Source organism: Moesziomyces antarcticus, assembly GCF_000747765.1.
Source record: "Moesziomyces antarcticus DNA, scaffold: scaffold_v10001, strain JCM 10317, whole genome shotgun sequence".
In the NCBI taxonomy this organism is placed as follows: domain Eukaryota; kingdom Fungi; phylum Basidiomycota; class Ustilaginomycetes; order Ustilaginales; family Ustilaginaceae; genus Moesziomyces; species Moesziomyces antarcticus.
In genome coordinates this window covers 1316310-1343200 of record NW_014639009.1, presented here as the reverse complement: position 1 = coordinate 1343200, position 26891 = coordinate 1316310, and the positions used below count along the sequence as shown (strand labels likewise).

General features: G+C 59.9%; 9 protein-coding genes across 9 annotated transcripts, besides 4 other annotated features; 4 read left to right on the top strand and 5 right to left on the bottom strand.

Moving 5' to 3' along the window:
• Positions 1-23: 23 nt before the first annotated feature.
• Positions 24-61: a sequence feature (In-frame stop codon was detected at splice-junction site;~hypothetical protein).
• Positions 62-155: 94 nt separating this feature from the next.
• Positions 156-272: a sequence feature (In-frame stop codon was detected at splice-junction site;~hypothetical protein).
• Positions 273-388: 116 nt separating this feature from the next.
• Positions 389-577: a sequence feature (In-frame stop codon was detected at splice-junction site;~hypothetical protein).
• A 58-nt stretch (positions 578-635) lies between these two features.
• Positions 636-645: a sequence feature (In-frame stop codon was detected at splice-junction site;~hypothetical protein).
• Positions 646-958: 313 nt separating this feature from the next.
• On the top strand, positions 959-3997 carry PAN0_001d0479 (uncharacterized protein; the record flags this gene model as incomplete). The annotated part of the gene is made up of 1 exon (XM_014804095.1): positions 959-3997. One exon carries the CDS (start codon positions 959-961, stop codon positions 3995-3997), a length of 3039 nt encoding a protein of 1012 aa, XP_014659581.1.
• Positions 3998-4312: 315 nt separating this feature from the next.
• Positions 4313-7289, bottom strand: PAN0_001c0478 (GTP cyclohydrolase II; the record flags this gene model as incomplete). Its single annotated transcript, XM_014804094.1, has 5 exons — positions 4313-5905; positions 6006-6328; positions 6421-6463; positions 6693-6930; positions 7255-7289. The coding sequence occupies 5 exons, from the start codon at positions 7287-7289 to the stop codon at positions 4313-4315; spliced, it is 2232 nt and encodes a 743-aa protein (XP_014659580.1).
• Positions 7290-7610: 321 nt separating this feature from the next.
• On the bottom strand, positions 7611-8659 carry PAN0_001c0477 (ADP-ribosylation factor; the record flags this gene model as incomplete). Its single annotated transcript, XM_014804093.1, has 4 exons — positions 7611-7915; positions 7994-8086; positions 8204-8296; positions 8605-8659. 4 exons carry the CDS (start codon positions 8657-8659, stop codon positions 7611-7613), a joined length of 546 nt encoding a protein of 181 aa, XP_014659579.1.
• Positions 8660-10878: 2219 nt separating this feature from the next.
• Positions 10879-16549, top strand: PAN0_001d0476 (DNA repair protein Rad35; the record flags this gene model as incomplete). Its single annotated transcript, XM_014804092.1, has 6 exons — positions 10879-12448; positions 12793-12908; positions 13100-13243; positions 13369-13432; positions 13508-13851; positions 14003-16549. 6 exons carry the CDS (start codon positions 10879-10881, stop codon positions 16547-16549), a joined length of 4785 nt encoding a protein of 1594 aa, XP_014659578.1.
• A 327-nt stretch (positions 16550-16876) lies between these two features.
• Positions 16877-17944, bottom strand: PAN0_001c0475 (uncharacterized protein; the record flags this gene model as incomplete). The annotated part of the gene is made up of 1 exon (XM_014804091.1): positions 16877-17944. The coding sequence occupies one exon, from the start codon at positions 17942-17944 to the stop codon at positions 16877-16879; it is 1068 nt and encodes a 355-aa protein (XP_014659577.1).
• A 995-nt stretch (positions 17945-18939) lies between these two features.
• Positions 18940-20072, top strand: PAN0_001d0474 (uncharacterized protein; the record flags this gene model as incomplete). The annotated part of the gene is made up of 3 exons (XM_014804090.1): positions 18940-19483; positions 19566-19625; positions 19723-20072. 3 exons carry the CDS (start codon positions 18940-18942, stop codon positions 20070-20072), a joined length of 954 nt encoding a protein of 317 aa, XP_014659576.1.
• A 132-nt stretch (positions 20073-20204) lies between these two features.
• On the bottom strand, positions 20205-20733 carry PAN0_001c0473 (glutathione S-transferase; the record flags this gene model as incomplete). The annotated part of the gene is made up of 3 exons (XM_014804089.1): positions 20205-20297; positions 20372-20572; positions 20635-20733. 3 exons carry the CDS (start codon positions 20731-20733, stop codon positions 20205-20207), a joined length of 393 nt encoding a protein of 130 aa, XP_014659575.1.
• A 296-nt stretch (positions 20734-21029) lies between these two features.
• On the top strand, positions 21030-24884 carry PAN0_001d0472 (antiviral helicase; the record flags this gene model as incomplete). Its single annotated transcript, XM_014804088.1, has 1 exon — positions 21030-24884. The coding sequence occupies one exon, from the start codon at positions 21030-21032 to the stop codon at positions 24882-24884; it is 3855 nt and encodes a 1284-aa protein (XP_014659574.1).
• A 103-nt stretch (positions 24885-24987) lies between these two features.
• Positions 24988-26601, bottom strand: PAN0_001c0471 (uncharacterized protein; the record flags this gene model as incomplete). The annotated part of the gene is made up of 1 exon (XM_014804087.1): positions 24988-26601. The coding sequence occupies one exon, from the start codon at positions 26599-26601 to the stop codon at positions 24988-24990; it is 1614 nt and encodes a 537-aa protein (XP_014659573.1).
• Between the last annotated feature and the right edge of the window lie 290 nt (positions 26602-26891).

The window sequence follows — 26891 nt, the reverse complement described above, 5'->3', positions numbered from 1 at the left end:
CTTGCTCGGAAAAAGCCTGGAATTTAGGGACCGCGTCGCCCCTTGCGTTGGAGCGTCAGACCTGCGTGGGATCAGTGCGTGGGATCAGTGCGTGGGATCAGTGCGTGGGATCAGGACGGAGGCTGCAAACTGCAAATGCGCACGCTCTCTTGAACTGCGCTGAGTGGGCGCGCCGCCCTGGCCTCCTCGCGTGTAGCCCGGCTGTACCCCTGGTAGCGTGGCTGTAAGCTGCATTTCGCTCTCCACTTTGCCGTGGGCAGCGTCCCGTGCCTCTGCGGTCTCGGTTGGCCCGAAGAAAGGCCCGGCTCTGCATATCGTCGACCTCTGCCAGCCTCCGACTCTCACTCTCTCTCTTCGGTCCTTCTCATTGTGGCCGCCTTTTGCCTACACAGAGCGTCGAAGGGAGCTTTGGGCGCGGCACGTACCCCCACCTCTCGGATCGCTTCCGACAACTGCGCACCATTCTCCTTGGCCGCATCTGCAGCGCCTCCTCGCTTCGCAAATAGTGCCACATTGCGCCCGCCAACGCGCTCTCTCTTGCTTGTCCCCGTCTTGTCGGGTCTCGACGAGTCGCTGGCTAGCTTGTGTCAAGCCCTACCGACTGTCACACAACACGACGTTTTGGCCCACCACACCTATAGTCATCCCGACGCAGGCGTTGCGACGACCATAATATCACCCTGAATGCCTCTCGCATCATTCACTCTTGCACCCCTCTTCTTCCTTTGCTGCTAGCCTCCCCTCGTCCCAGCTTCACGTTCGGCCTTCCCACCATCACGTCGATTCGACATCCTTCTCGCTCTGACTCTGCACAAGTCTTCGTCCATTCGCCCGGCGCCGCCTGCCATCCTCTTCATGCCGTCTTTCGTTTGAAGTTCCGAGACTAATCTCAGCCCGATCGCCCACTCAAAGCGCATGCGAGCAAACGTCCACGGTCCTCTCCTTCGTGATTCACAGTATGTCTTTCACCGGTCTTCCAACAGCGCCGAGTCCAACAGCTGCTCTCAGCGCATCCACACGCGATCCTACATCGTCCCAATCGCATCGCTTCGGCGAAGTGACCGGATCGACATCGTCCCATGGCAGCAGCGGCCTCGACGATTACAAGGTCCTGCAGCCTGGCGACTTCGCCAGGATGAAGGGTCAGCTCAGCTTGCGCTCCAGACCCGCCTCGCGCATCGATTGGGTCATCGACTCCGACCATTACAATGCCCTCGCCGCGTCTCCTGGCGTGCCCAATCTCCTTCACGACGCATCTCCTCTGCCACCCGACTTTGACCTCGTCCTTCCTGCTCGCCACCACCACCTTCACGATCAAGCGAAAAGCAACCGTGCCACCTTTGGTCCGTGGAGCGATAAATCAGACCACACGCACGAGGGCGCTGCCGCTTGGGTCGATGCGAAGGAGGACCTTCTTAGCGTCGCTGACGAGGGCTCCGACACCGAACCGGCTCTGCAAACCAACGACACCGCTCTGCAGTCTACTCAGGCCCAGCCCGCTGCGGCACCCCTGACCGCGGAAGAGGAGACACCACAGGCAGTCAAGCAAGACACACATCTGTCCCAACTCAAAATGGAAGCCGAGGCGGCCTGGGCAAACTATCGCCCGGGCTTGCGGCCCCTCACCACGGAACATGAGTCGCTGGCTTCTACCTCCAGCACTCCAGGCACGCCCGCTCAGGTCCCTCAGCGATTGGCCTCGCTGCGCAGATCCTCGCTCGTCGCTCACGCAGCTCTCGCCAAGCCACACCAGGGCTCCAACCACAACTACTCGGCCAGTCACAGCAGTATTTCGCTGTCCTCTCTAGCGCACGACACTGGCACCCCTTCCAGCCTTCACGCAAAATTGGAGCCCGAGTACGTTCCTCATCCTGCAAGGCCTTTCGGACGAGGCTCGCTAGGCTCGATTCGAGCAAGCCCGTCCGAAGCACGCTTTCAGCGTCCCTACACGGCCTCGATCCTATCGTCCACTTCCGAAGGCAGCTTGCTCAGCTACCAAAACAGCTTCGAGAGCGGCCTCAGCCCCCTTCTTTTGAACCGCGCTGCCACCTCAGGCAGGTTGCACGGCCGTTCCCAGCGACCTGCGACCGTCGGGAGCATCACTGTCTCGGCTGCGCCACTCCGCGACCTCCACTTTCCCCGGCCCAATCTTTCTGCCAGCTCCGGCCGCCCAGAGACCACCAATCAGCTGTCCGCCGAGGAGCGGCGCCAGCAAGTGCGCCGCACCAAAAAGCTTGCGCAAATGCTCGGCGAGGAGATGCTCTTCGCCACAAATGCTCACAACCAGCAGCTCGATCCCGCACCACGCTCTCACTCGCTCGTCGCATCGTCGGCGGATGCTCGGAGCCGAAAGCATCGACCCCAGAGCATGCCATTCAGCGTCACCGGACACGTCGACGTTCCAGGCACGTTTGCGTCAAACGCAGGAAGCAAGACGCGCGCTTTCTCTCGCAAGCTGCTTCACAGTCGAACGCACGGTGTCAAGAGCTGGGATCACGCTAGCTCTGATCTCAATCAGAATGCAGTGTATCTCAACCTCAACCGAAAGGCCGCCGACGTCCTTGGGATCCCCCATCCTTACTCGTCGAACGCACGAGCGAACGTTTACGCTGGAGATACCTTTTCAAGCGACGAAGAGCTAAACCGCGTCGAAGAAATCCGCTCTCATCCACGTCCCTTCGTCCCCTCAGGCTTGGAGGAATTCAACGAGCCCACGCCGAAAGTTGACCAGCTCGCGGCTTTTTCAGCTGCTGCGCTCGATGAAGCCGCTTCACCTACTCTGCCTCAGGACGGTCCGTTCCGTCCCTTTGATCGCTCCGAGATCGACCAGGCTCTGGCCGTTTCCGAGAGCCGCAAGCTGGCGGCTGCTCGCGACGAGCGTCGACGTCGTGTGGCCAAAATGTCGCGCTGGCTGGGCGAGGCTGTGCCTGCAGAGCTCATCTCGTCGGCCACCAAGGCAGGTCCGGGCGCAGTCATCGTCAGCACCGGACCGTCCAATCCGGCTAGCCTTGGCTCTCCGGCGCCTACGACCAGCGACGCTCATAGCCTGCGCGGCGCCCCGTCTTCGTCAGCATGTCAACCCTCATCCCACAGCCATGGCTCCATCTCGCACGAGAGCTCGGTTGCTTCCAACTTGCACTCGTTCATGTCAATCGACAGCTCGGACGAGGAGTCTGGTGACGAGGCTGCGCCTGCCATTGCTACTGATCGTGTCTTGACAGACGTGCGCTTGGCTGCCTCTTCGCCCCGTAGCAGGGCTTCAGAAAGAGTCGCTGCTTCCGATAGTCTTTCGACCTACCGTAACTCGATCGAGAGCTACGAGTATCTCCTCGAGAACGACCGGAGGCGACTGGGAGAGCTTGCCTCCATCTTCCAGCACAGCAGGTCAGCTCCTCGACCTTCTACGGTGGACACGATCAGCGCAAGGAGTCGTCCGGTCCGTCCCAATGGACGACCGCAGACGTCGCCCGTGACGGGCTCGATGCCAGATGGCAGGAGGCGAGGCTTCCAGTCCCTTGGCCACGCGGGCTACGAGCCGGAAGAACGACCTCCTCGTCCGTCAGCGGCGTTCTTGGAGCTCTCGGATTCCGAGAGCGACAGCAGCGAAGCCGATGAGCTGCCCGAGAGCGACGATGCGTCGAGCTATCCCACGTCGCGTCGACAGAGGGCGGCCCACTTGCACGATCGCTCCATCTCGAAGCTGTCCAACTTCTTCGGCTCGACTCCTTCGCAGATTGTGAGATCGCAGAGCGACATGCGAGTCGCTACGTCGAGCGTCGACACGGTCTCGACTGTGGGCAATGGGTCGTTGGGATCCAGGCCCGCGCGCGGCGGCAACGGCATGCGCAGCTTGTCGCAGCCTGAAGCGCTCAAGACCATGCTCCGCTCGCTCGAGGAGGAGGCCATGGACGACTCAAAGCTCAATCCCTTCCAGAAATCCGAGATCTCGAGGAGGGTGCATCGGCTCAAGAAACGCACCACCAAGATCTTCAGCTGAGGATCGATGTCCGGTCGCTTTCGCCCGTGTGTCCGCTGGCGGACACTCTTGTTCCATGCTGTCGATCCTTTAATTTCGTCGTCTCGAGGCACCGATCAGGTGCCAGAAAGATTTGCATTCGTTTCCATCCTCTTCCCATCACAGTCGCACTCGTTGATCGCTGTCCTGTCTCTTTGTATTTGTATCACACATCGATCCCACTCGCTCACACTCTCTGCGCACGTGATAATGGTCATCCTTGTCCCCACACTCTGCCCGAACGTTCTGGCGTGTGATTCGAAGAATGCATCATGCTTGTTCTGGGGGATGCAGAGGCTAGTGGTCGATGTCTTCCCAGGCGCGGCCGACGGTGTGTTTGAGATCGTCTTCGGTGAGCTGCTTGGTGGCCGAGAAGTAACCAGCCTGAATCTTGGCGTCGATCTCGACGCGCGAGTCGGCAGGGATGAGTTCTTCGGGCAGCTCGTACCTGTTCTTGATCTTGATGCCGCTGTTGACGGCAGCGTCGTGCTTCATGTTGCTCATCGAGATCCAGTTGGTGATGTTGGTCGCACCCAGCCAGTGCAGCACGTCGGGCATGAGCGCTTGGAAGCGCATGTCTTTGACGCCGGCAATGTTCTCGGTGCGCTTAAAGTAGTTGCTCGCCGAATCCGTGCCGCGCTTGCGGGCATTGTAGACAAGGTACTTGGTGACCTCGCCGAGCGCACGGCCCTCCTTGCGGAAGTAGATGACCGCACCTGCACCACCACGCTGCGCCGTCTTGATGCACTCCTCGATGCCAAAGAGCAGATACGGTCGGCACGTGCAAATGTCGCTGCCGAAGACGTCGGAACCGTTGCACTCGTCGTGGATACGCACCGTCACCTCCTTGGTGGGATCGCGCAGGTCCTCTGGTCGTCCAAAGATGTAAACGGTCAGACCCGAGATGGGCGGGAGGAACACCTTGAGGTCGTGCCTCGTGAGCAGCTCCGGGTACGATCCTCCAGTGTCTTCAAAGATGGCGCGCCTCAGCGCACCTTCGGTGACACCGAGTCGCTCAGCAACACCAGGAAGGTACCAAACCGGATCAACGGCCGCCTTGCTGACGCTCACCTCGCAGCCCGGGTCTACATCTTCGGCGACTCCAGGCAGTCGGATGCTCTTGACGACGATCTTGCCGTCGATGGGGAAGACGCCCGAGGCCTGCGCCTTGTCGAGCTCGGGCATCTTGATGTGTGCCTTGGTGAGCGATGCGGTTGGCCTGATGTCGACACCGGACTCGAATTCGGACTTGTATACCTGAGGCGCGAGGTGACCCCACGGATCCATGGCGACGATCTTGGACGGATCGAACCACGATGGGTTGGGCGGGATGTCAAAGGGAGGCTCGGTGTTGGTGTAATCGGGACGATGGTTGGGGTTGAGCTGGCCCATGGCGATGGCAAGGGAACGGTAGACCGAGTAGCTACCGCCGTAAGCACCAATGGCATTGCGGACGCGAATCGAGTTCGGATGACGGCTTGCCACCACAGGGCCACGCTTGTGAGGATCTTCGGACGCCCAGTTGAGAGGTAACGGCTTGATGCCGACTTGGCCTGGGTAGGTGGTCAAGATGACTCTGGAAGAGTAGTAGCCGGCCGTGGAGCTGCTCGAAGCGGGCTGCGAGGGCGAAGCCGCGCCATTGGGCGGAAGTTTCTTGGCGCCAAGGTCGGGCGTACCGATGGGGCTTGGTCCGTTGGTCTGAGGGAGCCCTCCGAGTGGATGGGCAGGGGGCCCTAAAGGCTGCGGCGGAGGCGAAGTGCCGAAAGCGAAGTCGGCAGGCTGGGAAGGCGACAAGCTGTGAACACCCAGGGCAGTAAAGCCGGACGAGCTTTGACGACGAATCTGCGACGACGGCGAGGGCAAGGTCGCTGCATTCTGCAGCGCATCGACCTGGTCGACCGCGAGACACAGACAAAGGTGCAAGAAAGACGATCAGCTCGCTTTTTCGACTCAATGCTCGGAGTTCAGCGACAACCCGACGGGAACCTACCTTGGCCTCAAGATGCGAGTTTTTGACCTTGAGCTCGGTGAGCTCGTCAAGGATGCGCGACAGGATCTGGTCGGTGGACGTGGTCATCTTGGCGACCAAGGAAGAGACGAGACGAGACGAGACGAGACGAGGCTGCAAGGAGCGACAATGTCCCAGGTGCTTGGAGTTCCAGAGTACGCTGAAGGCAGTGGCCGTGTTGCTAGACGAAGCGGATGTGACGGTAACGAGGCGATTCGGACGGAGACGAAGGACGAGATTGGCAGAGGCTAGAAGCAGCTTAAGTAGTAGCTGCAGTCGACGGTCGTGGAGAAGAGGAGACGAGGCTGTGATAACGACGGCCGGTTCGGATGGTCGGGCACCTCCTCGACCCCAGGACCCTTTGTGAGCGCTTCAAGGGGGGGCAACGTGTACACACTGGCTGGCTTGGGCAGCTCGAACATCGGTCTATAGTCATCGCCCTGATTAGAACATGCGGGCAACTGAGCCAGGGTCGGAGCAGGAGCGACCAGCGCTGGAGAGGGGCTTGTGGGCACGGATCAGTTGAGTTAACTAACGGGCGCCACTCCGCATCAGATGCACTGCACCCTGAATCGGATGCACCGGCATGCGGCTCAGAGGCACTCGCGCACTCTGCCAGGTCACGCCAGGTGGAGGAGATAAGGCTGGCTGCTGCCGCACGCGACTCACCTGCGTGTCTGCCGTTAGGGCGGTCTGCCCGCAATTCCACTCGCCTCTGACGCGGCAGAGAGCAACACTCTCTGAGCTCAGCTCCTCGGCGCATCCGAGCATCCGTCGCAGGTCATCCGCCCTAGCTGCATCTTGGGCCCTCGACGAGCTGCACCGAAAGCATCCGCACCACAGCGCCTCACTCTCTCTCATCCGCGATGAAGTGCTACCGGCCTTCTTGATACCGCCCGATGCCGATCTGAAGATAAATGCCATCAACCAATCAAGAAGCATGCGGTCACCCCCCGCACAAGTTGGCCAGCCACGCCGAACAGCTTTTGCCACGGACTTCCTGAGGTTCTTTCTTCCACGCTGCTGCCGAGTAGGAACATGGCAGGTCCTTTTAGATGTCGGTCCTTTCTAGCAATGTATGCGTTCCGGATATCCCGCATGAGACTGGCACCACCGCTGCGTCAGCTCTCTCGACGGGGTCGATGCCCCACAGAGCGTGCGCTTCTGAGCCAAGGTTGTCGCAATGCCCACAGTCACACGATTCCGGCTCGTCTTTGCCCCGCGTCTCAACCTTACGCCATCATCAGGCGGCAAGCCACGCAGCATTCTGGGTTGGGAACGTTCTGATTCGATTCAAGTAACGCACAGGGCCAGAAGAATGCGTCGACGGCCAGAGGTCGGAGCGGGGTTATCCACATTTTCAGTCCTGCGCTCGCAGGGCTTTGTCCAAGTGATTGTGATTCAAAGCACGGCAGCAGGTGATGATGACGTTGGTGGTGGTGAGGGTGACCAGGGTTCGTGTTCTAGATTCAAGCGGATGCAACGGCAAGACAGACAACGCTCATACGGCTGTACAGCACCAGGGCGTCGGCCTTGCTAGGCAAGCCACGGGCTGATCAGGCCAAAGCTGTTGCTTGTGCGTGCCGTTTAAGCTCGCCTCTTGAGGTTGGTGCTCAACCACTCGAGACCCTCGTAGAGACCGTCACCGCTGGTGGCGCAGGTGGCCTGGATGAACCATTGTCGCTGTCTCAAGCTGTGCAGGCCGAGCTTGTCCGTGATCTCGGCAGCGTTCATCGCGTTGGGCAGATCCTGCTTGTTGGCGAAGACGAGCAGCAGGGCATCGCGCAGCTCGTCCTCGTTGAGCATGCGCTGAAGCTCCTCGCGCGCCTCGGACACACGCTCGCGGTCGTTGGAGTCGACGACGAAGATGATGCCGTGGGTGTTTTGGAAGTCTGCAAAGTAGGCGAACGTTTGGGGTCAGCGACAATGCACGCTGGCAGGAGCAGCGAAGGTAAGCAGGTGCAACTTACAGTGCCTCCAGAGGGGTCGGATCTTGTCCTGTCCTCCGACGTCCCACACGGTGAACGAGATGTTCTTGTATTCGACGGTCTCGACGTTGAAGCCTGTGAGTGCGGAGCAGCCGCGCAGTGCCACGCATGAATTGACACGTGTCAGTCAAACCGGCCACAAGAGGAGCGATGCTGAAGCCGTCCGTCGCTGGACGCTCCTGGGCTACTTACCGATGGTGGGGATGGTGGTCACGATCTCTCCGAGCTTGAGCTTGTAGAGAATGGTGGTCTTACCGGCGGCGTCGAGTCCGACCATGAGAATTCCTATCGAGCAAGAAAGCGAGGCGAGATAGAGCAAACGCACAACGAGAAACTAAGGTGGTGAGCAGATGCGTCGGCAGCAAAGAGCACGCAACTATCGGCGATGCAGCAATCGACCACAAGAGGCTCCGATGCTTCTGATGCGCTCCTGAAGATCGCAGCACGTCAACTCTTATCAGAGTCGACACCTGGCAGCTTGCGATCCGAGGCGAGCCGTGCACACAGAGTACAGCAGAGCGGCGGAAGATGGGGGGCGCGGGGTCGATTGCTGGTGCTGAAGCCGATGTGTCGAGAAGCTGATGTCTACTTACGCATCTCCTTCTTGCCGAAGAGGCCGGAGAGCAGCTTTGAAATGGACATGCCCATGTTGAGAAGGAAGTTTCTCTACGCCGAGAAGGGTGACTACTGCAGAACGAAGTCGCGCGGAGGTTTGAACAGATCGAGATGGGTTGGCAAGGTCAGCAAAAGAGTCGGGCTAGACGATCGTGGCCGCCGCGTGCAGAGTCGTTGGGTAGATGCGTGCGCAAGCGGTCCGCGAGGTGGAACGAGAGGTGGAACGAGAGGTGATGATACCCACGAGGAACGAGGGTGAATCGATGAGTCGAAGGACGGGTGAGGACGAATCGACAGCGACGGCAAGGGATGATCGGGTCGATGAAGATGATGGTCGTGGGTGATGGCGACGAAGCGCAACTGGCACACTGCTCTCCCTGGCCCGCGAAACTCAGAGAAGGCGAAGGCGCGAGCGTGCGGGCATGCGTGCGTGTCAGCGTGCCTTGAGGGGGGGGGGGCAGCGAGACGAGCGTGCATCCTGCTGGCCGGCGCCCTCGGCCCCTCTGCTTTGGCAACTCGACTCGACTCTACCCGCCTCGGCCTGCAAATCCCACTTTCTGTGGCCAAAATCCGAAGCCTGGGACTGACTGCTGGCTGGCTCGCGTCGCTGAATATCGTGGCGATGCAAGTGGGCCGGCGTGGCCTTCCAAATTCCTAGCAGCTCCCCTGCAGTGCCCTCGGCGCAGCAGGATCTGCGCGTCGAGCGGATTTCATGTTCAAATAAGAGCACTATCAACTTTGAAATGACAGTTTTTATTCTTGGTTGTAGATGACAATCCGAATTCGCATCGACGTGTAACTCGAGATCAACACCCCGGGGAGCCTGCGAAACTTCCGAGCGAAAACTGGAGAGCGAAGATGTAACAGAGCGATAAAGCTGGAGCTGGAGATCTCAGTTGGATCGTGTTCAGAGGTTTCGACGATCGGGCCATCTGGCCAGGAATCTGAAATTGCCCGCCAAACATGTGTGCTGCATTCCCGCGGCAGCCAGACGGCGCATGCCGTGGAAACTTCGCAGCTTTGCAGCCTCGCAACTTCGCAGTCGATTGAGTCTGCGGTCAAAGCAGGTACTGGAGGACCGGTCAACACAAGGCAGGCATAGCCGCCCGTCGCTCGTCGCTTCCATGGTCCACCTGAAGATGCAGATCGTTGGTAGTGCACTCCGAACTTCGCGTCGGGATCTCTGCTCTTAGACGACGGGGACCCACGAACGGAGACACGTAGGAGAGGCGACCGGAGCGCTGTTCGTACAGAGGCGCAGATGCGTGGTTGTGGCACTCTGGAGTCAGGCGGAGTCTGCGCCTCAGTCCCTTGGTGGCTGAGCAGCTGAAGCGATGCCTGTCAAGAGCGGAAGGCATGTGGACAAGGTTTCAGCCTTACACGAAGATCAGACAAGGTCGAGGTTGCAAGGAAATCGAAGGCTGGCGCGCGATGCCATTCCAGACTTACTTTTCGGAATTGCGACTGCCTGCATGGCGTTGCACGCCTGCCCGCCCAACTCGACAGGTGAATTGTGATATGCTCCTTGCCTCATGCCGCCTCTGTCCTCTCTTTCCCTCCCCGTCTTGCCTGCGTAATGACTGGCACCTGAAGGCTGCTCCGCTCGGATGCTTCTGTTTACTCGGCTCGTCGACAGCTGCTTTCTTCCGCCTCTCTGGGCGAGCACGGCTGCCGAGCAGCTCGGCTAAAGCTGCACAGACGACATGGCCAAAAGCTCTTTGGCTGCACAATGTCGATCCTTCCTTTCAGAGCCGGCTGCAGGATATCTCATTTGCCGTCTTTGGCAAGCAGCGTCCCTGGCTAGCTGCGCTCGGGGCGCTGCTGGTCCGCGCCACATGACTGTCGTTCCGCGATCGACAATGGCTTGCCATTCTCAAGCGGGAAGGACGACATTGTTTCGGCTGGTTCAAAACAAGCTTGCCACTCTGGGAATCGGCGCATCGCCTGCTCATACCAACACACGGCTAATTGCGAACGACGGAGAAAGAGTATATACTTGGATTGGTGTCCACAGAAGGCTTCTGTGAACCATCCTAGCCCCCGCTCACCGCCTTCGATCCAACCACCCCACCGTTCCTTATTCTCTTCTTGACATATCGAACGCCTTCCCCGTTTGACAGACTTGTTCTCGGCCTATCGCTCGACAGCATCCGTATTTTTGGGGCGACAGTCTCTTTCAATTGAAGTGCAAGAGTGCTCACGATCAATCGGAGAACAACACCTCGCAGCAATCCGTTCGAGCCTTCGTAAAAATGCCATCCTTTTCAGCCAATCGACAAGGCCGTCCGAGGCCGTCGAATATCTCTTTCGGACGTCGAAGGTCGGATGACAAGTCCATGCCATCTCCTTCTTTCAACAGCTCCATGTTTCTAGGCTCTTCCGATGATGTCTTTTGTGACTCGTCAAGGTCGGTGGATCGTCTTCGTCACCACTATCTGGCCATGCCTTCGACACCCTCGAGTCTCTGTCCGGGCAGCTCTCCAGGAGCCCGAACTGAACGACTCCCGAGCCTTACCGACCTATTCGATCAGGAGATCCTGTCGCCACCCTCGAGCAACTTCCTGAGCGTCGGCTCATCGAGGTCAAGTCAGGCGGGCGACCAGATGCAGAGATCCGGCTCCATGTCTTCCGCTTCCTCAGGGCGCGGTCGCCAGTGGCGTCCATCATTCGCAAGTGAAGGTCCGTCTGGTTCCATTGGACCACCTGCAACACCGCTGTCCCCTTACTTTATGACAGCGAGCAAAGGTCCGATCAGGTCCCCGCCAGGCTTCTCGTCAAGTCCTCCGCACAACTCGATCCTCAGCGGTCCAAGCGATGGTGAAAGGACACCTCGGGCAGCTTCAAGGTCATCATTTGACTCTACAACAAACACAAGCAGCTATGCGAGAAGTCCAAGATGCCCGGGTGCTCCTTTGATTGGAGTCCAAGAGCGGGGTCATTTTGCTACGCGTCCTTGGCAGTCGGGAAGTGTTGTGTCCTCGCTGGGTACCTTCCGGGGAGTTCAGCGCTCAGTGCCCAACTCGGGATTTGATCACAGCCCGGAGCCATATTCTGACGAGGATCGAGCTGCCATGTCCAGAATTCATGCTTCTCTTCCGAAGGCACCGGGCCTGGTGGGACTGGGAATCTTCATGGATGAAGCAAACGTACAATCACCTTTCCGCAAGATGTCACAGAGTCTCCAGACCGGGCGAGCCATGGACCAATCGCCTCCAGCTCGAAGCCAGAACGGACACAGCGACCACACGGGTCTGACACCCATGGTCAAAGCCTCCAAGGTGTCGGATACGTCATCTACACCTACGCGCTCAAAAGCGAAAAAGGCGACTGGATCTCCCGCGACCTCTTCTGCGGCTCTGGTCAAGGTGTCACCCACCGCGACAGCGCTGAAGAAGCAGAACGAACCCTACAAGACGCCGCTGAACAAGTCTCGTCCTATGTTCAGGCTGGACACTGGCTCCGGAAAGAAGTCGAGCAAGCCCAAGGGCCACAAGATGAGCCCCGATGCATCTCCATGGGGCGTATTCGGTGGCAAGGACGGATGGAAGCCTCTTGCGCCTCCCAATGTGTCACGCGCAATCGCCGAGGCCAACAAGCTGTTGGCCGAGACCACGACCAATGCTTCGGACGCGGCCAAGTCCTCGGTGCCACGCTCGTCGCCGACGTCCAAGAGACAGGCGACCTCCAATGCGGGGGCCGAGAGTCCCTCAAAGAAGCTGCGAGCCATCGACGCTCAGTCTTCGCCGTTCAAGGAGAATCTGCCTCCGTCACACGCCTCCTTGTCTCCCTCGAAGCGGGGTCCGCTTTCCTCTTCGTCACACCGTACGACCGCACTTCCCTTGTCGACTATTCGCTAGCTTGCGTCGCGTCGCGTCGCTCGTAATACTATGCTTAATCACCGCTTCTCCGACTCTGTCTCGCGGAGCTCACAAAGAGAGACGCCGGAGGGAGGCTGTCTCGATGCACAAAGGTCGAGGTGAGTGGCAAAGTCGAACATCGACATCGGATCGGTCTCACGCTGCAATTCCGATTCGCCGATTTGATGGTGTGAAAATGCGGGAAAATGCAAGGGTCCAAGAAAACTGCCACTTTGCACGGTCACATCACGGTCGGAGTGACGTCGCGGTGTTGTTCGCGGCGACGCGTCTTCTCCAATGTCACACGAGGCTGGGCTGCGAAATCGCAGAGCTGCGAGGGCGTACCTGTGGTGGACTGCATGCAGCCTGCACCTTCCAAGGGGGCCAATGATCACCTCGACAGGGGTCAGGGATCATCTGTCGCCGTGCTTGCAGTCAGCTGCTGCTGCAGCGAGAAGGTTGCATTCGGGCAACAGTGATCTTGTGATGTGAGGGAAAGTCACAGTGACGAGAACGCAGCGTCTAGGCGTGCTGTATGCGTGCGAGGAGCGGCTTTTTTGAGCTCATGCCAGTTTCACCTTTGTCACCCTGCAGTGTGCTTTCAAGTCGACGTTAGAAGGAGTGCAGCTCCAAGGCGGGCTTGCTCGTAGAAGCGCTGCGGAGCGCTGCTGCGCCGACAACACAAGTCTCGCTGCTGCACGCACGAGGCAGGAGGCAGGCGCCGCCCGATGGCGCTTGGCAACAGGAGGCGCTGCCGAGCGTGTGTGGAGACGCGCTCTGGATTTTTTTTCGAAGTGGGCCGAGCAACAACGCGGTGAGCAGCCAGTAGACAGCGTGACGGCGCCTGCAAAATAATACACGCCTGCCCGCCTGTCTGCCTCCTAGCCGCCTCGGTCTGCACTCGGAATCGTTGTTGGGTGGGTGCGCGTCAAGGTCGAGCCTGTCCAGCGTGTGTGTGTGTGTGTGGGCGTGGCTCTCTCAGCCAGCTGCTTCTTCTCCTTTCGAGGTTGACCATCCGTCTCAGACCAGCTCGACAACCTTCCTGCCTCTCCTCGCTCAGCGCGCATCTTCTTCGGCAACTCACAGGTGCGCGAGCGGCAGACGCGGGATAGCAACGCGTTCAAGGCTCTCTCGGCCTCCTACGTCCGGATCGCAGCTCTCCTCGCGCGCAAAGCAGCTCCGCTCGAGGCAATCTTCCGCACTGGTCCAACCCTTGACCCGCGCCAAAGCATTCAACCCAAGCTCGCCAGATCGACCAAACAATCCGTCTCAGCCAGCTATATCTTGACCCGCCGACACAATAGCATTCGAAGCCGCATCCCAACCCCCGTCTATGCGCCGCATTCATCTCCTCACCTCTCCGCCTCCGTGATAGCATAGCATCCCCCTCGGCATCGTGTCTGCCTTCTTTTGGAGCTCCAGCGCATCAGGAATGGCTGCTCGCAGCGCATGACCTCATTTTCCGACGCATACAGCAGTGGCATCGCGCCGTGGAGGTTTCTGACTGCCATCGTTTCAGCCTAGGAGTGCGCTATTGTCGGCCCCCTTCCATCCTGTTCGAACTCGCAAACCCGTTATCGTCGGTCGACATCTCATATCTCCAGCGCAGCGCGGCAACGCTCAGGTCTATGCGGTCGTGACGCAGCTCCCTCGACGTGTCCCCTTGCCATTTGACCCAATCTCGGTAAAAGCCCTCGAGCTGCACAACGGTATCGGATTCGGCATGAGTGCTACTCGCGATCAGACTAGCTCGCGTATCCCGCTCAGCGTCAAGAACACATCGACACAAAGCGCACTGCCCCGTGATGCCTCGTTACTTAGCAAGCCTGCGGCTCAACAAGCGCTTCGCGGATCGATAGTGCCGGGCGCCAGCGGCCTTCCTCGTCCTCGTGCAACCGCATCCGCATCCGCATTACCCAACTTTATCGCCCGCTCCCATCTCGGCGTAGACCGATCGAACCAGGAGAACACTCTCCCCCAATATGGCATCGCCACGCCAAAGAAGCGCGCCATCCCCATCGACGAGTCGCACGTCCGCAATGTCGTCTTGGACAGCCCAAGCAAACGCAGTCGGTCCTCCCGAACTGGAACCGACAGCAGCAATGCCGAACAGAGCGTAAGCGGCGCTCTCGCCACCGACCTCAATGGCATTCGGGTGCAAGACGCGAGGAAAGCGTCACAGTCTGCCCACGCACATGCGTCGATGGACCGCGTTCGCGCCTCGCAGCAGACTCTCGCGCTGGCGCACGCCACATCGGTCAAGACCAACCGAAAGGTGCAGGAGCCCTCGCAAGAGGTCGTACAAGAGTCTCGCCGAAGGCAGACCGAGAACGAGATCTGGCGTCAAAAGTACAAACGCGCTTTTCCCAACTTCATCTTCCACTTTGATTCGGTTGACGCCGCCTCGGCAAAGAGGTATGGCGAGTTCATCCTGGAGCTCGGCGGTCACGTCGACCAGTTCTTCTCGCGGCGCGTCACCCACGTTATCACCACGCGCCAAGTCCCTGAAGAGGGTGCGCCGGGGGAGCCAGCACCGCTAGAGCCAACGCTGCGAGAGCCAGCGGCGAGAGAGCCAATCACGTCGGCGGGCGGCTGCAATGCTGAACGGCTGTCGGCGCAGAAGTTGTTCCGCCCCAGCTTTCTGGCTTCGCGTGCCGCCTCGGCCAAGGCTGGTGGCAACTCAAGTCGCGCGCGCCCCGTCCCACTGTTCTCCGAACGCAATCCGTTGCAGGAACCACCCAGGGGCCAGTACGGCCCGCAAGACATGCTGGTCAAGGCCCAGTCTTTCGGTATGCGCATCTGGCAGCTGGAAAAGCTGCAGAATGTTGTGGTGCGCCTTCTGAACCTCTCGATGCGCGACCTTGAAGGCCCCAGAAAGAAGAACTTGTCCAAGATGCTCCAGATGGAAAAGGTGTACGGCACCACCGAGCGCGACCCTACTGCAGCGCGATCGTCGTTCCACTATTTCGACAAACATTCGGCCTACATCTTGGTGGAGGATGCAACCATGGAGCACCGCCCGATCATCACCCACGAGTATACCTACACCGACGACGAAAAGGCGGAAGGAGCTAAGCCTCCTTGGCCTGTCGTGTACGGTGAGACGCTGGGGCGATGTCCGTTTACCTTCTATCCGCCCAAACGCAACACTGTCAAGCCAAGAGACGGAGAGGACGTCGGTACTCTTCGCTTGGAAGTGCCGCAGAGCCTTCGTCGCGCCGTGTCGCTCAACAACATGGCTCGATCCAACCTGGGTCCTGCTATGCGTCCCCAAGCTGCCCAGCTCGGCGCGATCGACATGAAGCGTCAGGAGAATCCGCTGGCATCGGGCAACAGCGTCTCGATCACCTCGAACATTGCCTCGACCACATCCAACATCTTTACGGATCAGCAGACGGGCGCGACGGTGGGGCTGCCGCAGAACCGACGTGTGGCGGAGCTGAATCGGCGCGTGCACATGTCGAACACATACAGCCGCCCTTCGCACTTGCTCAACGCGAGTCCTGCGAGCGTGATAGCGGGTAGCACGACGGCGAGCGGGCTTGGTCTGCACCGCGAGGGAGGCAGCCGAGCGATGGGAAGTCCTGCTGCGCAGCGAGGTGCCGAGTCGGGCGCCACGGTGCGTCGCATGCTGGGTCTGGAGGACCAGCGAGCGCCGGGCATGGCGTTGCAGCGCAGCGCAAGCACAAGTGCCGTCGATCGACCGCCATCCGCCAAGAAGCCAGGTTACTGCGAAAATTGCCGCGTCAAGTACGAGGATTTCACCGAGCACATCTACGACCGCAAACACCGCAAGTTTGCCACCAACGAGGTGCACTTTGTGGACATTGACGCGCTCATCATGCGCGTCCAGAGGCCCATCCGGCCATCGTCGGAGGACGAGCTGTCGTCGGGCTTTCTGGAGTTTGAGGCCATCCCGTCGTCGCAGCCCGAGGAGAATGTCGCCTACTCGGATTCGGACGAGGAGCTCTCTGCTGGCTCGCCCGAGGCCGAAGACGACGAGGCTGGTGAGGGAGAAGAGTTGCCCGCCAGCATGCGCACTCACGTGCATGGAGCGTATGCTTAAGCCACACTGCCCAACGCCTTTCGGATCAGCCGATCAACGCAATCGACCGCAACCAACCGCATCCAACCTTCACGAGCTCATCGGCTCAGCGCCGCAACCCCAAAGTGACACCGTGTTTCAACCACCCTACCCCCGCCTCCCGCACCCCATCATGTTGTCCGTTTTCCTCTGCATTGTCCCTTGCCATTTTGTCGCAGTCAAACTCGAGCAATTTCATCCATGTTTCATCGAAGGACCAGGCGTGGCGGAAGGGAGCATGGATCTGGGGTATGATTGCAGTGTGTGACAAAAGAAGACTGAGGCGAGGGAAAGAAAAGGAGAGCGAGGCTAGGCAAAGGAGACGGGACGGACGACGCCGTCTTCGCCGATGATGCCGCAAATGGGCGAGCCGTTGATGCTGGTCCACTGGATCACCTCGCCCGGCCGAGCCATGCGCGGCTTGGGAGTCTGCAGCGCTTGTTTAGGCAGCTCGGGCTGGAAGGTAGCCAGGCTCGGCGCAGGTTTGGACGACGTCGAGGGCGGTGGAGAAGAGGGGGCTGCTGCCGATGCGCGTGTGGAGCGAAGGCTGGGCTTGGTGGACCGCGTCGCTTTTTGGCGAGCGGCAGCCGAGCTGGCCTTGGCGGCGCTTGCCTTGGTGGCGGTGGCTCGCGAGGCTGTTGAGGATGCCGTGGCATTGGCTGTGCGAGCAGCCTTGGAACTGCGGTCTTGGTTCTTAGCGGTGGCCTCGTCGTCCTTGTTGGTGCGCTTGGCTTTGGTTGGTGAGCGCTCCTCTCTCATCTGATCCCACTCCTTCTGAGTATCCTGAAGATGCTGCACAGGAGCACGCCCCATGAATGCGTGGATGTCGGCGCCGTACTCGTCGATGAATGTGGCCAGCGACAGTTCGCGCACGGCACGCGGGATGCGCTCGATCGCCAGACGCATGCGCGTCATGGACGACTGCAGCGACATCTCGAGCGAAGCTCGGAGGCGGGACATGCGAGCCTGGCATTCCAGATCATAGTTTTGCAAGCACGCCTGCACCTGATCCTCTGGCAGACGCTTTTTTGTGGGCGAAGACGGGACTGGTGTTGTGCAGCGCGAATCTGTGGACTGCTTTGCTGTATCAATGTCTTGCACCGCTTTCTTCTTCCCACGTTTTGACTTGGTGGTCTTGGTGGCTGGCGGCTGAGCGAGCTCCTCGACTGGACTTGGCTCGGTGGTGTTGTTGGCGTTGCGCTCTCCAAGAACCTTTTTGGACGCAGCAGCTGATTTGGTTGTTTTGAGGTTGGCAGCTTCAGGAACATCAGATGCGTATGTATTCTCGTCAAATGCGGCATCGGAAGATGCAGCTTTGGACGATGCTTTTGTACTGCGTGTCGAGCGAGTTGAGCGTGTCGCCTTTTTGGTCGGCATCCTGACGGGAGCTGTGTTGGTCGGATGCCAAGATGCACCGAAAGGGGTCGCGGATGTATGTCGCGCCGAGTCAAAGCGCCAAATGACTTTTCAAAGAGACGGATGATGAAGTGGCGCTATAGAGACGACGACTCGGCGGTGGATGGGAAGTCAAGGCGGTCGAGATAGATGGATGGTCGACTGAAGTGATGGCACGACGAGTGAGGCGTTGGCCTCGCCGAGCAATGTAAGATCCCAACCGCCAAATGCATCAAACTCGCAACGCTCGGCGTGTTTCCTGAAGCCAACACCGCGACGCGGCGCAGCAATTCACGTGATTTTAGCCTCCAACGGCCGGCCCAACTCGAGTCGAAATGTGGAGGCTTTGCAGGCCAAAATCAAAAAGAAATGCGGGCGTTGCAGAGCAGCTTTGTCATGCCCGCATCCGTGCACCTTCATCGACTTGCTTGACTTCAGATTGACGGCGAAGAGATGCCATTGCTTTGGCTTCATAACCTCGCGCAGTCAAAGCGGATGCTTTGATGAGCGTGACCAGCCTTGCTGTGCGAGAGACATCTCGCTCCCAACGCGCAAAACGGGTCTTGCTGAGCCAAATGCACAGCCGGGCGAGTCCTAAAAATAATACCGTAGAGAGCCAGGCTGGCGCTCTCAAGTTGGTCTGAGAGTGGAATATTTCTTCCGGAAATTTGCGCTGTTTCGCGTCGAGGCACAGCCTGCCAGAGCCAGAGCTGAGGGAAATCACAAAAATGACGACGTTGAGTGGGGCGGCAGTTGAGGCGGATGTCGCTCTTTGCACGTGCATCTCCATTCGCCAGCTGCAGTGGCAGTATCCTGGGCTTCCACTATTGACTCCATCTACACATCCACCATTTCCACTGCGCTTGTCAACTCAACGCACTCACGGCTCGACATTGTCTTGGCGCACATCAGCCGTCTTTGCACAAGAACAAGCCAGCGATCTTTGTTGTGGCTCGCGACCCTCAGATCCCGTGATCATGCGGCTCATAGCAGTGCCCCTTGCACGGGCGAGGCCATCTTCGCATCCCATCTCGACGTTTGTCGCCCAGACCGCCTCCAGAGCAGCCGAGAAGGCGGCAGCGGCTGCCGCAGCAAAGCAGCAGAACGACGCATCCAAACCACCACTCAGCACACGCCTCCTCAACAAAGCGTCAGCCTTCTGGATCGACCTCGGTCGCACAGACCAGACGAGCACCTTTGACTGGAAGCGCAGAACCTACGTCCTCGGCGAGCGCCTCATGGACCGCATCGAGTACCAGGAATGGGCCCTCAAAGGAATCGATCCTGCAATGGGACCCCTTCGCCACGAGTCAAAGGCAAAGCAAGCCGACGTGGCTGCCGCAGACACCGGCATCCCCAAGCTCGATCACATTCCATTGCTATACCCACCCTCGTTGCTCGAACCACAAAGGCTTCTCAAGAGCCTCAAGAACTTAACAGATCACCGCACGCCGCATCACTACCGTCGTTTCTGGTACTGCGTCGTGGGAATGCCCATCACCATCCCCTTCGCGCTTGTTCGTAAGTACGATGCCTTCACTAGTTGCGAGCTTTCATCCTTGACACAACGCTGGCTCATTTGCTCCCGTATCTTTGCTTTCAGCGGTGGTACCAAATCTGCCGTTCTTCTATCTGGTGTACAGGGCTTTCAGTCACTGGAAAGGTAGGTCTGCAACGGCTCATATCATCTCAATCGCCGTCCACAACGGCTGACACAGTCTCTCTCACCTGCTCTCGTATCGATGCAACCTTGTCTACAGCGTACAAGTCGTCTCAGTATCTCTCTACGCTGATCAGTCAGGACCGCGTGCAACCTACAGAAAGCAAGGAGCTCGACGAGATCTTTGCTCAGACATCTCCGCCTCCACCGACGGAGACGTCAGAGGCCTCTGACAAGCCACAGGATGCCGTGGTGCCCAAGGTTCAAGACGACCGCATGCTGTTCCTGCCGCACCACATCCCCATGCTTATGGAGCGCATGGAATTCCCCGAATGGGTGAGGGCGGACTTGCGTCGTGCGCGTCTGCAGGTGGAAAAGAGTGCGGCAGAGAACAAGCTCGAAGAGCTCGAAAGCAACGCCGAGCACGAACATCCCGAGAACAAAAAGTGACGACATCCCCACTCGACCACTCGATTCTCTGCTACTTGCTCACGATAGAATAGGACTCTAATGACATTGGATACCACTCAGAATCAACAGTATTGTATCAGTATCGTTGAGAATTGCCTGTCATGCTCCTGATCAAAACTGCAGGGAAGGGAGCTCGAAGAGACCCGAGGAGCTGGAACGCTTGATCTCGATGGGGTCCGAGAAGTCCGACTGCGGGTTGATGCTCTAATGGCATAGACGCGACAGAAGGAGAGATCAGAATGTGCACAGCGATCAAGGATAATGTCTGAGAAGCTTACGCCGTAGATGTGGCCGAAGAAAGTGCCGATCGCCGGGTCGAATTGAAGCTTGATGGGCGTTTCACGCGGCTTGTCCACGGTAGCTCGGTCGAAAGTGTAGAGGTAGAGAGTGTCGCCGCAGCCAGTCGCAGGGCTGAAGAAGCGTTCCAGTGTACCAGCGAGCTGATCTGCCGACGAGAGGTGGATAAAGCCGTCCTTGGTCTATAGCAAGCGTCGTGTCAGCTCAGCGGCGCATTCCGACCAACCAGACTGCATGAACTTACATCAAGAGCGGTCCCGGCCCAGTTGGTGGCAGGGAGCGCATCCTTCTCCTGCGGAGTCAGGATCTTGTAGAGGACGGTGCAAGTGGTAGGATCCCTCATTGTGTCTTGACTGCGAAACGGCTTGGTGGAGAGAGCTCGAGTGTGGGGAGCGGCTCAGTTGGCGTCAGCTTGCGGCCTTCTTCTCCGCACTGACGCACAATCTTCTCGAGCCTCGTCCGACTTCCGATTTTACGCCCGGCGGGAGCTTGTGTCATTCATGTCTTCGCCTCCACTCTTCGGACGCCGATTTTACGAAGGCGCTCTCGACAGCGGATTCGGAAGCTTCATCTTTGTCACAACCACCTCATCGCCAGCGAAACCTCTTGTCCTCGTTGCAACGTAAACAACTCGCAGCCATGGCAGCTCGCGCGAACGGTGCCGCCGATACCATCGACGCCTACAACCGCACCGTGGCAGCCATGCGAAGCTCGGTAGGACAAAAGCCGAGTCTCCCAGCGTCCGACCTAGAGGACACTGTCGAGGCACTCGTCGACGACTTTCTCCTTCCATCAAAATCGCTTTCGGCCGCAGAGCTGACGCGCGCTCAGGTGCACTGGTCTCGCAAACCCAAGCTCGACCACATGCTCTGGGCCGAACCAAGCACGTCACTCCACTCGCTCGAGTTCGTGCGTGCTGGTCTGGACGGCCGTATCGTGTCGTACCGCGAAGTATCGCACACCTCTGCGCCTCTTCTCGACTCCAAATCCTCTGCCTCGATGGCCAGGAAGCCCGCGGCGTCCAGCAACTTCGTGCGCGGCAAGTCGGCCTACGTCCCCTTCGCCCCCGGTGGACTCGAGAACGAGGTAATGAAGACCGATGAGACCGATCCGGTTGGAGAAGGTCTTTCGGAAGCTATGCGCTCGCAGATTGCCGACATGGAAGAGACGCTGAGGTCGGGTAGGGGCCTTTGCTCGAAAGCCCCGGGCCTCAGTCGAACCTTCATCGACCCGACTGTGGAAACGCCTCAAGGCGACGATGATCTCGACCAGGGCGCCTCGGCCTCTGCAAAGGTGCAGGATGCATCTCAAGCTCTGGATGTCGGTCTCGGCCTGGCCCCCATCCCGGTATATCGCCCCATCGAGCAGCAACGGCCGGGTGCTTCCTCGCGCCGTACCCAGGTCAACGGAGACGCCGCTGCTGCATCGTCTGGCAACGCACAAGACGCCGAGCTTGATGAGCTCCTGCCAGTTGAGCGTCCTCAGCCACTGGCGCACGCCAGGCGCAGCGCCAAGATCGAGGCCAAGCGCGATTGGGCGCACGTCGTCGACGTCAACCAGCAGCTGACCAACTTCCACGAGCTCGTCCCGCAGATGGCACATGCGTTCCCCTTCGAGCTCGATACGTTCCAGAAGGAGGCCGTGTACCACCTCGAGCAGGGCGATTCGGTCTTTGTCGCCGCCCACACCAGTGCGGGCAAGACTGTGGTTGCCGAATACGCCATCGCGCTCGCGCAGAAACACATGACGCGCTGCATCTACACCTCGCCCATCAAGGCTCTTTCCAACCAAAAATACCGCGACTTTAAGCAGACATTCGGTGCGGCCAACGTCGGTATCCTCACTGGTGATGTACAGATCAACCCGGAAGCGCCGTGCCTCATCATGACCACCGAGATTCTGAGGAGCATGCTCTACCGCGGTGCCGACCTCATCCGCGACGTCGAATTCGTCATCTTTGACGAGGTGCACTACGTCAACGACCAGGAACGCGGCGTCGTCTGGGAGGAGGTCATCATCCTCTGCCCGCAGCACATCAACCTCATTCTGCTGTCGGCCACCGTTCCCAACACCAAGGAGTTCGCCGACTGGGTGGGACGTACCAAGAAGAAGGACATCTACGTCATCAGCACGCCCAAGCGACCTGTACCTCTCGAGCACTTTCTATACGCGGGCAAAGAGATGTTCAAGGTGGTTGATGCGCGTGCGCAGTTCCTGGGCACGGGCATCAAGGACGCCGGCGAGGCGCTCAAGCGCAAGCAGGAGAAGGATCGCGAGGCCATCGCAGCGGCCGGGGGCGGAGCCGCACGCGGCGGTCGAGGCGGTGGTGCAGCCGGCTCCAACTCCAGAGGAAACCGTGGTGGCATGACGCCCGCACGCGGTGCAGCAGGCCGGGGTCGGGGCGGCGCAGGTGGCGGTCGAGGTGGCTTTCCAAGTACCACCACGGTACGCACAGGCCTGGACAAGAACCTCTGGATTCACCTGGTGGGCCAACTACGCAAAAAAGACCTGCTGCCCTGCGTCGTCTTCGTCTTTTCCAAGAAGCGCTGCGAAGAATATGCGACGAGCATGCCCAACACGGATCTGAACACGGCCAAGGACCGGTCCGAGGTGCACATTGTGATCGAAAAGTCGCTCACGCGGCTCAAGGGGAGCGACAAGGAGCTGCCGCAGATCAAGCGCATGCGCGACCTGCTCGGGCGTGGCATTGGCGTGCACCACGGCGGCTTGCTTCCTATCGTCAAGGAGATCGTCGAGTTGCTCTTCCAGCGCGGCCTGGTCAAGGTTCTGTTCGCAACCGAGACGTTTGCCATGGGCGTCAACATGCCCGCGCGCTCGGTGGTGTTTTCCAGCATCCGCAAACACGACGGACACGGCTTCCGCGAGCTCCTGCCTGGCGAGTACACGCAGATGTCCGGCCGTGCCGGTCGTCGTGGCCTCGACCCCACGGGAGTGGTCATCATCAACGCGGCGGACCAGCTGCCCGAGACGGCGGTGCTGCACAAGATGCTGCTGGGCCAGCCCACCAAGCTGCAGTCGCAGTTCCGGCTGACGTACAACATGATCCTCAACCTGCTGCGCGTCGAGGCACTCAAGGTCGAGGAGATGATCAAGCGCAGCTTCTCGGAGAACGCTGCACAGAAGATGCTGCCGGACCAGCAGCGCAAAGCTCAAGAGCTCGAGCGTCAGCTTTCCAGACTTCCGCATCCGCAGCCCGACGAGCTGGACGCACAGCTCGCAACGTACTACGACCTGTGCGCGGCGGTGGTGGCGTCGAACCAGTCGCTCTTTGAGCTTGCACTGAGCCACCAGCAAGGAGCCAAGAACTTTGCTGCTGGGAGGGTCGTCGTGCTGCGCGATGCGCACTTTGACTTTGATGTGGCGGCGGTGGTGAGGCAAGTGTCTGCGAAAGAGTTCCTCGTGCTTGCTGCGGTGACGGCGGAGCGCAAGCGTGGGGATCTGGACCAGCTTGTGTCGGATGCGGGCGTGCCGCCGCTGTGGCCGCCGCGCATCGAGCCGATCGAGGCGGAGCTGGTGTACGACCTGCGCGAGGTGCCGCTCAGCAGCATTGCGCTCGCGACCGACCAGATGGTCAAGCTCGATGTGCCGCTGATCATGGCGCATCGCATCAGTGCGATGAATCGTGCGCTCGAGGCGCTCGTTGCCGTCCGCAGCGACTTTTGCTCCGCCGAGACGATTCGTGAGGCCGAGTGGAGCAAGCTCCGTCGCTTGGACTTCCAGGAAGCCGTGCGCGCGCGCGATTCGTACGCGCTCAAGACGCAGCAGCACACGTCGCTCCGGTCCGATGCTTTATTCACGAAGCAGTATGCCATGGTGGCTCGGTACAAGGAGGTGACGTTGGAGCTCGAGAGGCTGCTGCGTCTGCAGTCGGACGAGAACCTCGAGTTGCTGCCGGACTATCACCAGCGCGTGAACGTGCTCAAGACGTTGCGCTACATCGACCCTGTCACCGAGTCGGTGCTTCTCAAGGGCCGCGTTGCGTGCGAGGTGAATTCGGCCAACGAGCTCGTGCTCACGGAACTCATCCTGGAAAACGTGCTGGTCGAGTACGAGCCCGAAGAGCTCGTGGCGCTGCTATCGATCTTTGTGGCGCAGGAGAAGACGGACGATATCCCCGAGCTGCCACCGCGCCTGGCGCAGGGGTACGAGCAGATCATCGGCGTTGCCGAACGCGTCTCGGCCGTGCAGCTGTCCAACAGCCTCGCAAGCGAGGACTTTACAGTGCCGAGCAAGATTGCGCTTGTCAATGTGGTGTACGAGTGGGCCAAGGGGACCGACTTTGCCACGATTGCAGCCATGACCGACATCCAGGAGGGAAGCATCGTACGTGTCATCACGAGACTCGACGAGACGTGCAGAGAGATCCGAGACGCCGCGCGTGTCATCGGCGACCGCGACCTCGGAGACAAGATCCAAGCCGCCCAGGCGCGCATCCGACGCGACATTGTCTTCGCCGCCAGCTTGTACTTCTAGACACATCCTACACACGAATGCTCAGCCACTCTGCTCCGAACACAGACACGAGTTCGGCTTGAACTGAAGATGAATTGAAAAGAACGGAATGGTGATGAGCTCGCTAGGATGTCTCGGTGGCAGCGACATTGACCTCGAGGCTATCCGTCTTGGGCTCGGCAAGCTGGGCTTTGACCTGGTCGGCACTCGTCTGCACGGCCGCCTCATCGACCGTCTTGGGCGACGCACCAGGCGTGACGGCCGTGTCAGCCTCTGCCTCTCCGGTCGTCTGCGCTGCCGCAGGAGGGGTGACCAGATGCAGTTGGCTTCCATTCGTCGTATGCTCGCTCTTGGCGTACGCATTGATTGCCGCGTTGGACGCGCTGGTCGACAGAGGCACCGACATCTGCGTCGCCACCGTCTTTTGCGACGGCGTCCTGTGCAGGCTGACCCTGTCTCCCGGTGCACCTGGTGCTGCCACGCCGACGAACATGGCCTGGTGCGAGTTCTGACCCGTGGAGCTAGCTGCCACCGACTCGCGTGTGCGCGAGCTCTCGTCGCTTCCGCGTCTGCTCAGCGGAGGCAGAGCCTTGAGCGATGCTGCCGTGTCGCTGCTGTTCCTCCTGTCGCCCATCAGACTGCCGCCGATGCTCCTGGCTCCGCCGAGGCTAGGCGCATGGTGGTGGCCGCGGCTGCTCGTGGCACCGCCCAGGCTCATGCCCGCCGTAGACGACGCCAGCGTGAGGATGCTGGCGTTGTCGGCGGGCTGCGCTGCAGGATGCGGGTTGTTGTTCGGATGCGGCCTCGAGTGCGAGGGTACGGTGATGAAGTTGCTGCCAACTTCTCCCGTGCTGTTGGTGCTGGCGATCTGCCCGCTGCCGCTGCGCGAGCCGGTGGAAGGCGCAAACTGGATGGCAGATCCTTCGCGGGGCCCGGTGCTTAGTCGATGCGGATTGCCGAACGAGTCGTCGCCGCCGCTGCGACGCCCCTGAGCGATGTGAGTGGTTGGCAGCACGGTCGGCTCGCGAGTATCGAGGCTCATGAGCGTGGTGGGCTTGGTGCTGGCGCGACTCTTGGAGGTGTCCATGGTGCGGTTGCCGATGGAGTCGCGTCCATCAAAGCTGCTCTCGTCGTCCGTGGTGGGCGCAATCGCATCGGTGGATGGATTGACGAGATCCGAGACGACAGCAGTGGGAATGGCTGGTGCTGCATTCGTGGCAGGATCATCGCTTGGGACAGCTGATGCGTGAGTGTCCCCATCGACGATCGGCTCCGTCGACACCTTCGCAGGCACGCTTGGCGGGGCCATGGTTCCCGCTCCATGGCCGCTCGGCTGTACACCAGCATCCGGACGCGGTGATCTGGGCAGATCGATCGTGCCCAGGGGCTCCTGCGTCGGAATTCCATCCAGCTGCGGGGGCGGCGTCAGCCTTGCCTGGGCCGGGCCATCGTTGGTGGGCACCGTGAGCGTGTTGGCCAGAGCATGTGCATCGTTCGAGGCGAACGCGGACGAGAACTGCGACTGCTGTCCATCCGCATTCGCATTGGCGCCTGCGACAGCACTCGAAGTGCGAGACCGTCCATCCTTTGCAGCGCCCTTGCGAGCGCTCGAAGGATCGCCGGAAGGCAGAGGTGCCTCGCTTGGCCTGCGTCCAAACTTTTTGGAGAACCAGCTTCCGATGCTGTTCTTCTTTGGACGCCCGCCGGGCTGATTAGGTGGTGATGTGCCTGCACTCATGGTTTGTACGATGCGACGATGCAGCGAGTGCTGGTGATCTGGCAATACGGTGGTGGTGGTACGGACGGTGGAAGGTGGAGGTTGTTGGGCGGTGCAAAGGGTGGCTGGGCAGGGTCCAACGCGCGCCGCCCTCCCCTTGTGCGCAACGCTCGGGCCGTTGGACTGCGATTTTGCGCAGAGGCGCGATCCTCGCCCGATTCGGAATGCGCAAGTCGCGCACCTGTCGCACCCGTCGCCGTCGCACCCTGTGTGGAGAAAAAGCTCACCCGCAACTCCGACGTCACGCCACC